This window comes from Equus przewalskii, chromosome 6 (assembly GCF_037783145.1).
Source record: "Equus przewalskii isolate Varuska chromosome 6, EquPr2, whole genome shotgun sequence".
NCBI lineage: Eukaryota > Metazoa > Chordata > Mammalia > Perissodactyla > Equidae > Equus > Equus przewalskii.
In genome coordinates this window covers 13,648,855-13,664,215 of record NC_091836.1, presented here as the reverse complement: position 1 = coordinate 13,664,215, position 15,361 = coordinate 13,648,855, and the positions used below count along the sequence as shown (strand labels likewise).

At 33.9% G+C, this 15,361-nt stretch overlaps 1 protein-coding gene across 4 annotated transcripts in view; it reads right to left on the bottom strand.

The window, feature by feature from the left end:
- The window catches only part of DYNC2H1 (dynein cytoplasmic 2 heavy chain 1), a 290,676-nt gene that overhangs the window by 53,026 nt on the left and 222,289 nt on the right, over positions 1-15,361 (bottom strand). For all 4 annotated transcript variants that reach the window (XM_070624815.1, XM_070624816.1, XM_070624817.1 and 1 more), the window contains one exon: positions 9,922-10,131. In XM_070624815.1, the coding sequence (XP_070480916.1) occupies positions 9,922-10,131 (210 nt within the window). The remainder of the gene's footprint in view (positions 1-9,921; positions 10,132-15,361) is intronic.

The following is a 15,361-nucleotide window of genomic DNA, read 5'->3' as shown; positions in this document are numbered from 1 at the left end:
CCTTCACAATATTCTTTAAGTTCATGTTCATTATAATATTATACCTTTTCTGTAAGGGTTTTCCAAATAATATGTAAATATCATTCAAGCTTCTTAACAGCTTATTTTTCTGAAGTGTAGTAATAAGGAGGGAATATTGGAATCACCCAAAACACTGAGTGATTCTATAGTTGAGAAACTACTCTAGGCTAGAGTATAAACAATGTATGGAAAATAGAAATTATAAGATAATGGAATTTACAATGGAAAAGGACCTTAGGAAACATCTAGATCAATTAATTACTTTAGATGAGTAAAGTAAGCCTTCTTAGGAATATGGTGGATAAGTGCCAGAACTGTGCTTTGAATTGAAACAGGTGTGGTGATTTTAAAATGTGACCCCCAAATCCTTTGACACTTCTCTCAAGTGACAGACACTGAAAGCTGTGCTCCTCTCCTTAAATAAGGGTCCTGTGAATAGAACAGAACTGATGCTGAGCCAGTTTCCAGGTCCAGGCCTTAAGAAATGGGTTGCTTGTATTTCCTGTGTTTTGAGACTCTTGATCTTGGAACCCAGCCACCACATTGTGAAACCCAATTTTTGGAGAGGCCCATGTGGAGATGAAGTAAGGCTCTTAGCTCCAAGAGCACTGACTTGTCAGCCATGTGAGTGAGCTGTGTGGAAGAGACAAGCTTTCTCTACCAAGGCCTACCCAAATTTCAGATTTGTAAGTTTAAAATAAATGATTTTTTAAAAAATGATGATGTTTTGGGGCTGGCCTGGTGGCATAGTGGTTAAGTTCCCACATTCCACTTCAGTGCCCAGGGTTCACAGGTTCAGATCCTGGGCGCAGACCTAGCACCACTCTTCAAGCCACTGTGGCAGCGTCCCACGTAAAAAAAACAGTGGAAGATTGGCACAGATGTTAGCTCAGTGACAATATCCCTCAAGCAAAAAGAGGAAGATGGGCAGCATAGGGCCAATCTTCCTCAAAAAAAAAAAAAAAAAAAAAGATGATGTTTTAACCCAGGAAGGAGGCTGTTTAACTCTCAAACTATACTGGTTTGAATGATAAATTAGAAGGTCATTCAAGTTATTAAAAAAAAGTTCAAATTCGCACAACAATTTGAAGCAAAGTGGTCAATTTAGGGATTGAATCCTGACCTCGTTAGCACCAAAATTTAACTAAATTAACCCAGAATTACCAAAAAACTAAAGCAAGGAAATAAACAAAGTAGATAATAGGTAAAACATAGAGCTGTTGTGACGAGTAGTATCATATATTGAAACAATAAAGGTATCTTGAGGAAAGAATCTGATGATTGAAAATGGCTATTGGTGAGGAATGAGAAATTTTATTCAAGATGTGTATACTTCTTAAAATAGATGTTTCTTTAGTATTTGTCTTTATGTACTTCTGTGAAATTTATTTCAAGATAATGTTCAATAACAAATTTCTATGCTTTTATATCCCTGAGGTTTTAAGAATCTACAAACTGTTTCTGTGTTGTTTTTTGTGATACATTCATTTAGACAATATCATGTTGACATACTTAAATGCATGTATTTGTATACGTAGTATGTAGGCATGTTGAGGTTAAAATAATTTGTATCAATATTTTAACAGAGATTTTAATTAACCTCACCTCAAGAGCAGAGTTAAATGGGCTCTGAGGGTTTGTATTAATATTGATCAGTAAATATCACAAAACTAAAAATACTGAGTTTTGATTTCCATAATTTGCCATACGTTTTAAACATGTTAAATGAACCATAACAATAAAAACAAGTTCATGAATTTTTGTTTAAAATTTTTTATTTAAACTAGAAATGACTACCAATGCAAAATGGCATAATAATGCTTCAAAAGTAATTTTTCACATGATCATAGAGTAAGTGGTTAATTAATATAAATTAGAATATCATGAAATAATTACTGAGCCAGTCTTAACAGTAATTTCTGAGCATTAATACAATTAATCAACTAGTTCCTTCAGGTGAAACAAAAGAACTTGGGTTCAGCCCATTAGTTTGTTATACCTTTGATATCATATTAACTGGCTTTTAGTAGAAACACAAACTAGATAACAATCATTGGGTTAGCCATAGATTTTGTGTGCTTACGTGCATATGTGTTTAAAAATCTTGTACAGATTCATCCAAGCTACATTAAGCTTTGGTAAATAATTCCTAAATTAAAAATAATACATTCACTTTAGGCTCTAAATAGTATTAAACTTATGTAGGGTGAACTCAAAATATAACCAAAAATTATTGACAATTACCCCCAAAGTTCCTTTGTTCCCCTTTATAATGTATGAGACCTATCTCAAAAGCCTATTTTCCAGCCAGTTGCTATCTGCTATTAACATGTATTAGTCTGCATTGGTCAACTGTACTTCGAAAAGCTGGAAAAGGGGCCCGCCGAGTGGCGCAGTGGTTAAGTGCGCATGTTCCGCTTCTCGGCGGCCCGGGGTTCGCCAGTTCGGATCCCGGGTGCAGACATGGCACCACTTGGCACATCATGCTGTGGTAGGCATCCCACATATAAAGTAGAGGAAAATGGACACAGATGTTAGCTCAGGGCCAAGCTTCCTCAGCAAAAAAGAAGAGGACTGGCAGTAGTTAGCTCAGGGCTAATCTTTCCTCCCCCTCCCAAAAAAAAGCTGGAAAAAATATTAGTTTGAATTTTCTAGAATTATATACCAAATAAATAAAAAATTACTTTTTATCTTCTTTCTTTTGCTATGTATAATTATTTTGAGATTTTTCCAGTGATGCAACAGAATCAGCTTATAAAGTCTCATGAGAGCTGATTCTTAAAATTTTATGATTTATGCAAGCCAGTTGTTAGCCAATATTTAAAATGATAAGAATTTACAACTAAATAAATTTTATTTAAAACAAACCAAACAAATATTCAAAACTCATCACTTCCTAATTATTTTATGACTTATTATCTATGTGTTTGAGATTATTTTTATCTATTGTATCTGTATGGTAGGAATATTAGTCATAGTGTGCTAATGGGCATCTCTTCCCAACTCTGTTCAGTGACCTTGAATTGATAATTTGAAATCAGCAATTATAGGAGTATTTACACCACGGAAATCAGCAAATGCTACAGATCAGGGTTTCTTTTTATAGAGATCCAGTTGCTAGCATTTGTTAACATTTGCTAGCACAACACTGGATTCATTCATGTTGTTACATAAATCAGTATTCATTCTTTTTATTGCTGATTAGCTTTCTATTTTATGGAGACATCGGAATTTATCATTTAATCTGTTGGAATCTGGGTTGTTTCCAGTTTTAGATTATTAAAAATAAAGCTTCTATGAACATTCATAAATATTTGCATGGACATATGCTTTCACTTCTCTTAGGTAAACACCATGAGTGGTATAGTGGGCTAATATGCTAAGTGGATATTTAACATTTTAAGAAAAAGCCAAACTATCAGCAGTATATGAGAGTTCCTGCTGTTTCTCATCCATGTCAACACTTAATACGATTTGTCATTTTAATTTAAGCCATTCTAGTGGGTGTGCAGTACTGTTTCATTATGATTTTTAAAAACTTCTTTTTTTATTGAGATATAATTCACATGCCATAAAATTCACCCATTCTAAGTACACAATTTAGGAGTTTTAGTAGTTTCACAAGGTTGTACAACCATAACCACTATCTAATTCCAGAACATTTTCATCCCCCTCTAAAAATATTCTGTACCCATGTAGTCAGTTTTCTATTTCTCCATGAACAAAGGATAACTTTTTATTTATTTTAATCTTCTTTAATTTCTTTCAAGGCTGTTATGCCGCTTTCAGTGTACAAGTCTTGCTCTTTTTTTGTTATATGTATTCTCATGTATTTATTCTTTTCAATGCTATTATAAATGGAATTGCTGACAATTTCATTTTGGATATTATAAATGCTATAAGATAGCACTTATTGCTATTGTATAGAAATACAACTGATTTCTATATATTGATATTCTCTTTGTTCTTACATAGATCAGTAGGAATTGATTTATAAGTCTATACAATCAAATTCTGATCCTAAGTCAAGCTAGAGATGAGGCGGTGGGAGAGTTACATTGCAGTATTTGGTAGGCCTTTGGAGAGGAGCATGTGGAGTTCAGTCAACACAAAGCTGATAACTATCTATTATAACAATGACTACCACTTAGCTGCATTATCAAATTAACAAAATATTCAATGAGAGAGGAAATGGAAAGAACGCTGATCTAGGGAACATGACATCAAGATTGCAGTATGGGTTCTGACACTTTACCAGGATAGCAACTCCTTTTAGTTTTAGTTTTCTAATCTAAGTAAACGGGGGATGATGAGAACAGTAAATTGGATAAGGGCTACAAAAGTGCTCTATAACTGGTAAAGTGTTATATAAAAACATAAGCTATTACTTTATTCTAATGGAAAAACACAAATTATTCAACATTAATAATTATCATTTGGTAAAAGAGTTTGGGTATGACTTTCCTAAGTGATTATTTGCATGAAGCTACATAAACAAATTTTAAAAAGAGAATCTTTAAGAAAAAATGGAGTCCTCAACGATTTTATAAGAATTAGCATCTTTTCTTTCCCCCCAAAGACTTGAAGATCAATGATGGAGGTGATCACAGATGTGGACAAAGAGGAGCAAGAGATGGCAGAAAGGTGATGTGGCAGGTGCTAATGTCCTTTTTGACGGGAGTTCTGACTACAGAACAGCGTTTCTCAAACCTTACCATGCATCAGAACCATCTCCAGGGCTTGATAAAACACTAATTGCAGGGTAATACACTTAGAATTTCTGATTCAGTAGTCTGGAGTGGGGCCCAAGAATTCATACTTCTACCAAGCTGTCAGTCGATGCTGATGCTACTGGTCTGGAGGCCACTTTGAGAAACACTGCTATAAAGAAGGCCATGGTAGAGAAAGGAATGAAAGGAAAAACCTGTATAGCAGAGGAGAGCTTAACTCTTACATGTCCTGAAGTTATAAAATAAAATTCTGTAAGTATATATATATAGATATATATATATATATATATGCATATTTTAAGAGAGTGCATCTCTTTCCTTCAATTTTCAAAGACGTCAGTGATCCAAAAAAGGCTAAAAACCAGTTGTTCAGAAACTTTTAAAAAGACTTAGGATCCACTAGCAATTTTGCTATATTGTTGAGGGATTCCCCAATTTAAAAAACTAGAAAGCCATTAGTATTACTACCCAAAACATTAGGATAAATTGAAATGTATAGCCAATACATACGTTGGCTTTACAAGAGTATTATTAAAATAATTTTTTAAAAAAGCAATACAATCTATTAATTTCTACAAAACTATAATTCTCTTAGTTCCCTTAATTCTCTTAGCAAGAAAGACGAAGCACTTTAGAGTTGTATCTTTTTAATTTTTGTTGTATCTTTTAAATTATGATTTAATGCTTATGTTCTAATATGTAATACAAGAATAACAGTATTTTAACAAATTACAAGTACTGTGACTTTTTACAAAGAAAGTTTCAGATCACCAGAAACTGTCAAGGAAATAAAAGAGTCATAATTCTCTCTAGGAAAATTCCTACTGCAATCATGTCAGACACAGTAAAGAAAATGTCAAGCACTAAATTACATTAAATCATATCACATAATACAGAACCTGTCACATTCAAATGTAATAAAAAATCAAGTTTTCACCCTGAAATAAATGGGATAGTACTAAATTCACAATTTTTGGTAAAATTCATTAGAAAGTAAATGCCAGAAACTATTTTACTGATTTTCCCTTAGTGAAAGTCAGCCTAGTCTCATCTGAATTTCATTGAACACCCTGAAATATTTCCAAACACTGTCTGTGAAACAATTTAAATGTGCTTTGCAAAACATTTTTCATCCTCTGAAAGAATTTTAACAAATTCATTTTCATCCAATTATAAAAATATCTCAAAAATAGTGATATTTTAAAGGCTGTATTTCTTAATTCAAAGTGTAATGCAGAATACTTAATTTAATAAATTAATAATGCGATTGTCTACATCCTACATAAACACATTTTAATTAAGAAATAAGTCATCAGGTCCTGTTGCTATATTAAATACAGAAATACTTAGCAGATCTTAATGGGTCAATAGAAGAGAAAGAAATGTTATAAAGAATTAAAAATCTAGGACCCCTTTTCTAAAATATCCTTTGGTCTTAATCAAGGAAAGTGTTTCATATAATAAAGCTCATTTAGTTCTTTGTTGTCCTTCAGTATGATCTAATGTAAGCCACATTATATTACAATCATAAAAAATGATGTAAAGTTAAATTGTTCATTTTTTCAAGTGTTTATGCTTCACCCTTTAATAATTTCAATTAATAGTAGAAGCAAAACAAAAGACCACATTTGCCAATTGCCTCTCATATTTCTCATTAATACCACATAGAATCCTCTTGAACTACCCTATCCTACAGCCTAGCCACCTCTTACTGAGATGAATAAACAGTAACCCAGGCAATCCCTAGTCCCCCGGGGCGGGCGTCTCTCTGGGACCCTCCGGGCGCCCCGAGCACCAGGCCGGGTCTCCCCGCCAATGGCGGGGAGAGACTCTCCCCGCGGGCTCAGGTGTGCAACTCCAAAGTTTCCCTCTGCGTTTAGGAGTAATTGCGGGGGGTTTAAGTAGGGTTCTGGTCACCTGTTTCCACCGTCGCTCCTCTGTTGTGTTCTCGCTCCTGCCCTAGATGTGTGTGGATCCTCTGGGGGCGTCCGCTGGAAGAAAGCCGCTTGCGGGTACTAGGCTGCCCGTCGGGGTCGGAGAGTTTTCACCTATTTCCACATCCTCCCGGAGGAAAGTCCGTCCGCCTTCCGATGTATAGTCGCGTGGGTGTCTCAGACGTCCTGAGATGCTGTCTGGATATCCTTTGTCAAGCGATAAGTGTCCAAATAATTGTAGACTCGAAGGGCGAGAGACAAAGAGGACTACTCACGGCGCCATCTTGGAATCCCCTCCCATGGTATCCCTACTTCTATAAATTCGTTTTGCACAATGTTACCAGAGAAATGTTCTAAAAGCTGTTCTTTACATTATGAAATTCTCCTAAAGTAATGATTTAAAAAAGACTAATATTTATAAAGTGCTGGTTACGAGGCAAGCACCTTATCCATGATTTAATTTAATTCTCACAACAATCTCATGAAGTTGGTACCTTTATTATTCTCATTTTACAGATGAGAAAAGTAAAGTTTAGAGAGGTTTAAGCGACCTGCCCAAGGTCACACAGCTACTAAGTGGTAGAAGAGGATTCAAACAGGCAGATTTATTCCAGAGGCCACACTCTTGGTCATTTTGAGGCATTATTTTTACATAAAAATATTCTTAATGTCTACAGCATTGAATCCAAACTCCTTTTTTTGGCTTAAAGACCTCAAAATCTGATCTTACCTTAATTTTACGACACTTCATTGTATACCATGTTCTTATATTATTGCTATTCTCCTTCTAGTCTTAATTCAACTGTAAATTAGTCTATATCATATATTTTGCCCTTAAACAGCAAGTATAAGAACGTGACTTGTGTAAAACAGAACAGTAAAAAATACACTCTCATGAGTACTTATCTTTTGATAAATAAATTTAAATCATTTACATTTATTATGGCAACGAGACCTGCCTAGGTTCAAATCCTGACTCTGTCACTACTTGAAGCCGGTACCTGTAAATATTCGATAAGATTACCTTTCCACCTTGTTATGAAAAGAAGTTAATTTCGTCAATATGCTGTTTTCCTGTTTAACCTCAGGGGTAACTCAAGGGTCACAAGGATTTATGAGTTTGTTTTACAGATGAAAGAGAATGCCTTCAAGGATCACCAGATAACCAGCCCCCAGCCTCCATCGATGCCCAGAAGTCAGATTGCCCAGAGGCTTATTAGGAGTGAAAAAAACAGGGATTATCCCTTTGGTTGTTTCTCTGAAACTCTTACTGCCACACTCCTCAGCCCTACAAAACCCCCTGCCTTCTTCTCTTGTTAAGGCGGATTTGAGAAGACTCATCCTCCCACCTTTTCCTTTTGGCCAATTCAAATAAACCTTTCTCCATCTCCAAGCACCATGTCTCAGTGTTTGGCTTACTGCGCGCATCAGGCATAGGAACCTGAGATTAAGAGGTTCAGTATCATATTCACTGTGTGACTGTGGTTAAGTTACTTAACACTCCTCTGTCTCAGGTTACTCTCAGTAAAATGGGGATAATAGTAGCACCATCTTGTGCTAATGTGGTGATTAAACGAGTTAATTAATGTAAAGTTCTTCAGAGCTCTTAGATCCTTTTCCATTGGTTCCTTCATTGTGTCAAAGAGCTTTCAAGATTGATATACCTACTTCAAATTAAAGACAAATTAATTACAATTTGTAGTATAATACAGTAATACAGTATTTTGACAATCCTGTTGATTAACAGGATAGTAATTTGTACATAAAGGAAAAACTATTTAAATTCAGTAAACAGTGCAAAGCTGATTTTTTTCAAGGGAAAGGGAAAGGAACATAGGTTGTGGGAGAAGGTCTTTTTGTATATGTGGAAAAGAATTGGATATTGTGATGGACTGAAACTTTGTGTCCCCCCAAATTCACATGTTGAAACCCTAACCCCTGATGTGATGATATTTGGAGATGAGGCTTTAGGGAGATAATTACCTCATAATAGACCTCATAATAGGATTAGTGCTCTCAAAAGAAAACAGGAGAGAGCTTGCTTCCTTTCTCCTCTCTGCCATGTGAGGACACAGCAAGAAGACAACCATCAGCAAACCAGGAAGTGGGCCTCACCAGACACCAGATCTCCTGGTGACTTGATCTTGAAGTTTCCAGCCTCCAGAATTGTGTGAAATAAATATTTGCTATTTAAGCCACCCAGTCTATAATTTGTTAGAGCAGCCTGAACTGAATAAGACAGAAATCTTTTTTATGTTAATCAGTAAGATCTACGAAGTTCTAGGAAGCCTATTTTTTATATTCAAACAGAGAAGACTTTAAGGCTGACTATGAGATGTTTCTCCATATTGAGGAGAAACAGCAGGAAAAAACAAAGACTTTTCTTCTAAATTCCTATAGATTCTAGTGAAATTTTTTCCAGATCCCAAGTTCTGCAAGGTTTATATTCTCCAAATAGCTAAAGTTAATCTATGGAAGATATTCCATATTTTTTGTTTCTATCCAACAGATCGAGAATACATGGATTTTGCTATCTTTTAAAATGATCCAATTATTCAGTACGAGATGTATTGATTACCCTTTCTTCTAAAAGTACCCTGATTTTCTACAGGGTAACTATCCTTCCCCTACTTGCAGTATATGTGTTACTGATGGAGCTGAATCCATCCCCAGCTCCTGGGATAGGAATTTGACTGACGTCTTAGCCAACGAGAGTTTTACATACTCTGCCCATAGAACTAGTATGGAACTAGGCTTAAAACACAAGCCAATCAGTTTGGATCAAAGCTAATGCCAAGATTGCTTGAGTTACCAGGAAACAGATGCTTTTTCTGTTGGACTCGTAAATCAGAGGATATAAGACTCAGGTTGCTAGGATATCACCATGTATAGAGGATCTGCCCAAAAGTGAACTCAACATGGAGGATGTGTGTATGTGTATGCATATGTATGTGTTTATACACACACACTCACACACACAATATGACTAGATAGATAGATAAATAACAGAAGCTGACATCCTAATGACAACTTTAAGCTCCTGCATCAAGCTGACTTAATGCTAGCTACCATTGGATCCTTCAGGTACATCAGCCAATTAATCCCTATAAGGCTAAAGCTAGTTTAACTTGGGTTTTCTATTATGATTAACTGTAAGACTTCTGACAAATGTATACATGTTTAAAGAGTCACTTTTAGTAATGAAATAGAAACACAAATATTTAGTACTGGCTTACCTTTTGGTTTAACAAAGCACTTGCCAATTTCTGTACTTCTGAACTCAATAATGTAGTTCCTCTGATGACTTTGCTGAGAGCAGCAAGAGATTGGTGAACACTTTGTACTAAGCGAATGGCATTAAATTGTTCAAGAACGATGAATGATACTATAGGAGATCCTTGTCGATCATTAGGAGGAGACACTTTCTGATGAATCAGGTTTGAATTCTAAAAGAATAACACGTCACATTTACTGAAAAGTAACAAAAACCACTGATATAGTAAAATACTTCAAGAGTTATTAAAACCTTTTATTGTTCTATCCTGTTTTAAAATACTCTTGATTTATGAATGGCCAAATGTATTAAATTTGTAATTACAGAAGAAGGGAATTCTGGAGTTCACCAACATTTAAAGTGGTGTGGGGTGGGAAATGAGAATAGCAGGTGGGAATTAAGAAAGGGTAACCACACTGAGAAGCAGTAGCCAATATAGTAGGAAAAATGGAAAGAATGGCACCATATAAGCCAATGCAAAGAGAGCAGAACAGCTACACTACAACTCTATCAATATAAAGATAGCAAAAGAAATTATGGCTTTGAAATAAAATGTGAACAGACATTTAATCCAATTTGAAAATTACTTGTATATATATATATATATATTAGAAAACCACACTGAAAATCTTGTACTAAAGACTAGTGAATATTATATCTAAGTATTTATTTCTACATCTATACTTTTAACAGAGGCTCTGATATACGAAATTTTATCAAATTTCATATAAATTACATATATCAAATTATTAACAAAAACTCAAGGAATTTTGGTTATTTCTAAACAGCTTATGTGGTTAAGAAGACAAAAATTCACCTTCAATAGTACTCTAAAAGTGTCAAAGAACTGTCAAGAGATAAATTTCGGAAGTCCTTTCTCTTACCTACTATCCATTATCCTAATTTTCTTTATATACGCTGCTTACAATCCTCGTTAAGGATCCCTTCTCTTTGTTCTAATGGTTGTCACATTCTTATATTCTACAAGAGCAATGATTCTTTTTCATCTATTTAGCATGATAAATAATTAAATAATATGATGATCTAGCATGACTATTACCATTAAACAAATCACCGTTAAATAAATTTTATTGGCATAAGATCATTCCTGAAGACAGATTTAGGCTATGAGCTCAAATTTAGGCATTTTTATTTCTATTATTGCTATATTTAAAATATTAAAGCTGCTGAAATCATTTTTGAGACATATACATATAAATGTACATACTTAAATAAATAATTGGTCATAAACTCAAAACCAAATCTAGAAAAGAAAAAAACTATAACATCAAAAATTAATTAAAATTATTACCCTGAGATTGAAATAGAATTAACCATTTGAGCCAGAGCATGGAATAAATAATACTAAACACATCTCTAACCTAAATCAACTAAGTAATAAAACTGACATAAAATTTGCATTGTAGACTTTCCATAATTCCGTCTGTTAAAATAACAGTCCTGGAAGTGAATAATATATGATATTTAAATATTTATCAATCTGATACTAAGCAAGATTAGAAAATGACTTAGTTTATTTAAAGTAGATTTTGTGGATTTTAACCATTTTATTAAGTTGATGTGACAAATTTGCAGTTTGCACTGTTACTTTATACAGGAACACTCAATCTTAGATCATTCAAGCAATATTCCATCTATCTACAATCCAAGAAAATAGAAAGCTTATTGTACTGAACTTTTAAAAAGGTTTATTTAGAAGAGTAGTGATCAAGAATACTTAAAATTCAAAGAGAGTTCAAGTAAGCACTATGGTCTAGAGATGTGCAGCAAGTATAAAACATACATTGGATTTCAAAGTCTCGATATGAAAAACAGATGTAAAATATCACAGTAATAATTTTTTATATTGATCACATGTTGAAATGCTAGTATTTTGGATATATCAGGTTAAATAAAATATATTATTAAAATTTATTTCACCTATTTCTTTGTACTTATTTAAATGTGCCTACTAGAAAATTTAAAATTACATATATGGCTTGCATTTCAGTTTCACATTATATTTCTATCACACAGTGTTGATCTGGAGACTATCAAGTAAAATGCTATAAGTTCAGCTATAAGAACAAAAGAACAGAGGGAAAAATAGCATACAGTAAGGTCTCAAAAAGTATTTGACTAATGAAAGACGAAAAAACATTGTGAAGAAAAAATGAAGAATAGTAAGGCAAGCTGCAGAATATAAGCTGTGATAAATTAATGAGGGGAAAAAATATAGCAGAAGATAGCAAAGTGTACTGTAATATATATTATAACATATTTCCTACAAGCCTTCACAAAACGTTAATAAAATGTTACACAACTAGAGGGACCCACAACTAAAAAATATACAACTATGTACTGGGAGTATTTGGGGGAGAAAAAGCAGGAAAAAAAAAAAGAAGACTGGCATTAGTTGTTAGCTCAGGTGCTAATCTTTAAAAAAAAAAAAGAGTAAGATAACTCTAACTCTAAAAATAAATATGCTTTATACATTCTAAAAGAATGAAGTGTAGGAAAGATTTATAGCAGTAGTAACATGTTAGAGTGTTATATAATCTTAAGACTAAAAGATCTCAAATTATTATTTATAATTCAAATATAGCTAAAATCACCAAGAGTAAATTACAACATCTATATAGGATGATTTTTGGTGAATCTATCAAAGGATGATAGTCATATATTTAGTCGATTATTATAAGAAAAGCTTCTTTTATGAGTGAATACAATTGACTGAACTGTGTACATTCAAAGAATGGCTTTGACATTTTAAAGTTCGTCTTTTTATTAAAAAGCTAAGAGAATTCAGAGAAAATCATTATTTGATTTTGGAGCTGCTAGGGGAAAAAGGTTATGTATATTTTAAAACTTAACCATATGTCAAACTAAGAAGCTTCTGCATAGCAAAGGAAATCATCAACAAAACAAAAAGACAACCTATCATTTGGGAGAAGATATTTGCAAATCATATATCCAATAAAGGATTAATATCCAAAATATATAAAGAACTCATGCAACTCAACAATAACAAAACAAACAACCCGAGTAAAAAATGGGAAGAGGATCTAAACAGACATTTTTCCAGAAGATATACAGATGGCCAACAGGAACATGAAAAGATGTTCAACATCACTAATTATTAGGGAAATGCAAACTGAAATCACAATGAGATATCACCTCACACCTATCAGAATGACTATTATTAAAAAGACAAGAAATAAGCATTGGAGATAATGCAGAGAAAAGAGAATCTTGATACACCGCTAGTGGAAACATAAATTGGTGCAGCCAATACAGAAAACAGCATGGAGATCTCTCAAAAAACTGCAAATAAAAATACCATATGATCCAGCTATTCCACTTCTGGATACTTATCCAAAGAACACAAAAACACTAATTCAAAAATATATATGCCCCTCTATGTTCACTGAAGCATTATTCACAATAGCCAAGACTTGGAAACAACCTAAATGCCCAAAGACGGAAGAAAGGATACAGAAGATGTGGTATTATATAGATACAATGGAATATTACCCCATCATAAAAAAAATATAGAATCCTGCCATTTGCGACAACGTGGATGGAACTTGAGGGCATTATATTAAGCAAAATAAGTCAAATGGAGAAAGTGAAATACTGTATGATTTCACTTATATGTGAAAGATAAAAACAACAACAAACACACATACAGACCCAGGGAATAGATTGGTGGTTACCAGAGGGGAAGAGAGGTGAGAAGAGGGCAAAAGCAATAAAGGGAGACATTTGTATGGTGATGGATGGCAACTAGATTTTGGGGGTGAACACAATGTAGTCTATACAGAAGTCCAAATATAATGATGTACACCTGAAATGTATATACTGTTATAAACCACTGTTACCTCCATAAAAACAACAACAACAACAACAAACCCAATTATTAGGCAAGGAATATCTTTTGGGTAAGAAAAATTAGTCTAATTTGGTGCAATTTAGGTATGAATCCAAGATTTTTGTGTTTTAACTGAAATAATTTCCTAAGTGGGATACATTAAAATGTATTTACATAAAATGGATGACACATGGAAGTATTATTTTTCTTATGTTAATAATTAGAGCTTTCAGGAAATGGTTCTCTCTTAGGAAGAGAGAGACCTTCTGTCACCAAGGGAAATTTAAGCAATGACTAGACCAGAGCTTAGCAAGTTTTTCTGTGTTAGTCCAGACAGTAAATATGTCAGGGTTTGTGGGCCATAACATCTCTGTCATAACTACTCAACTGCTGTTGTAGTGCAAAAGAAGCCACGGGCAGTATATAAACAAATAGGTGTGGCTGGGTTTCGATAAAATTGTCTTTACAGTAACTGGTGGCAGGTCAGATTTGGCCCATAAGCTGTAGTTTGCCAACCTCTCAGCTTATTATTTATTCAAAATGCTATGGAGATTCATATACTGGTCTAGATAACATTAGAGTCCTTTCCAGATCTGCAATTCAATGAAATAACAAGACACGAGTTACAGTCTCTATGTGTATATTTACCCATGGCTTATAAAACAGTAATCAGCAACTGGACAGAGGTATTTTTTTTCCTTGTCATATGATCATGTCTTTGTCCAAGATACATTTTCTATGATACAGAGGAAGACATTAAAAGACTCAACCCACAATCGTTTTAGAAAGCAAAAGAGAAAATCAGATATAGAAACAAACAAAAGTGGGATGGCTCTATAAGGGCTATAGAAAAGGTGGTAATATCTTCATTTTCATGTGGTAGAAATTTTACTTTTGCCCTCCAGTAACCCTTCATTCTTCTTTAGAAAATCATTTCCTAATATCTCTCTGGGGAAGAAACAACCTTTGCCAAGTCTTAGTCCTTACGTTTCTGGTGGAGTTGACTCAACTCAATTCCACAAATTAGCATGTGACTTAATAAAGCTTAACTAATTAGAGCCTTCTCCTGACCATGGCGATTGGCTCAGGGATAGCACACGACCAAACAGAGATAATGAAACATGGTAAGAATTGTGCTGGGTTTTCTGATAAAGAGATGTGTTCCTTTTCACTGGAACCTAAGAGAGCATAAGGTAGAGAACAGGTGTAGTCATTTTGTGACAATAAAGAGAGAGGCTGTATGAAAAATGGTGCCAACACAGAGGAGAGCACGGCATATGCGTGTGTGTATGTGTGTATGTGTACACATACATGTATACATACACACAGATACATATCCTATCAGTTTCAGTGCATCGGATCTTTCAGAATATATTTATATAATATTATAATTGCACGTATATAATACATACATTATATGTATATGTACATAATTATATATATATATACACACATATATATTATATGTATAGCTTAGATTCCTAAACCTGGCGACAACTATTCCTTTTCATATCAGGTTATCAGGTGGATC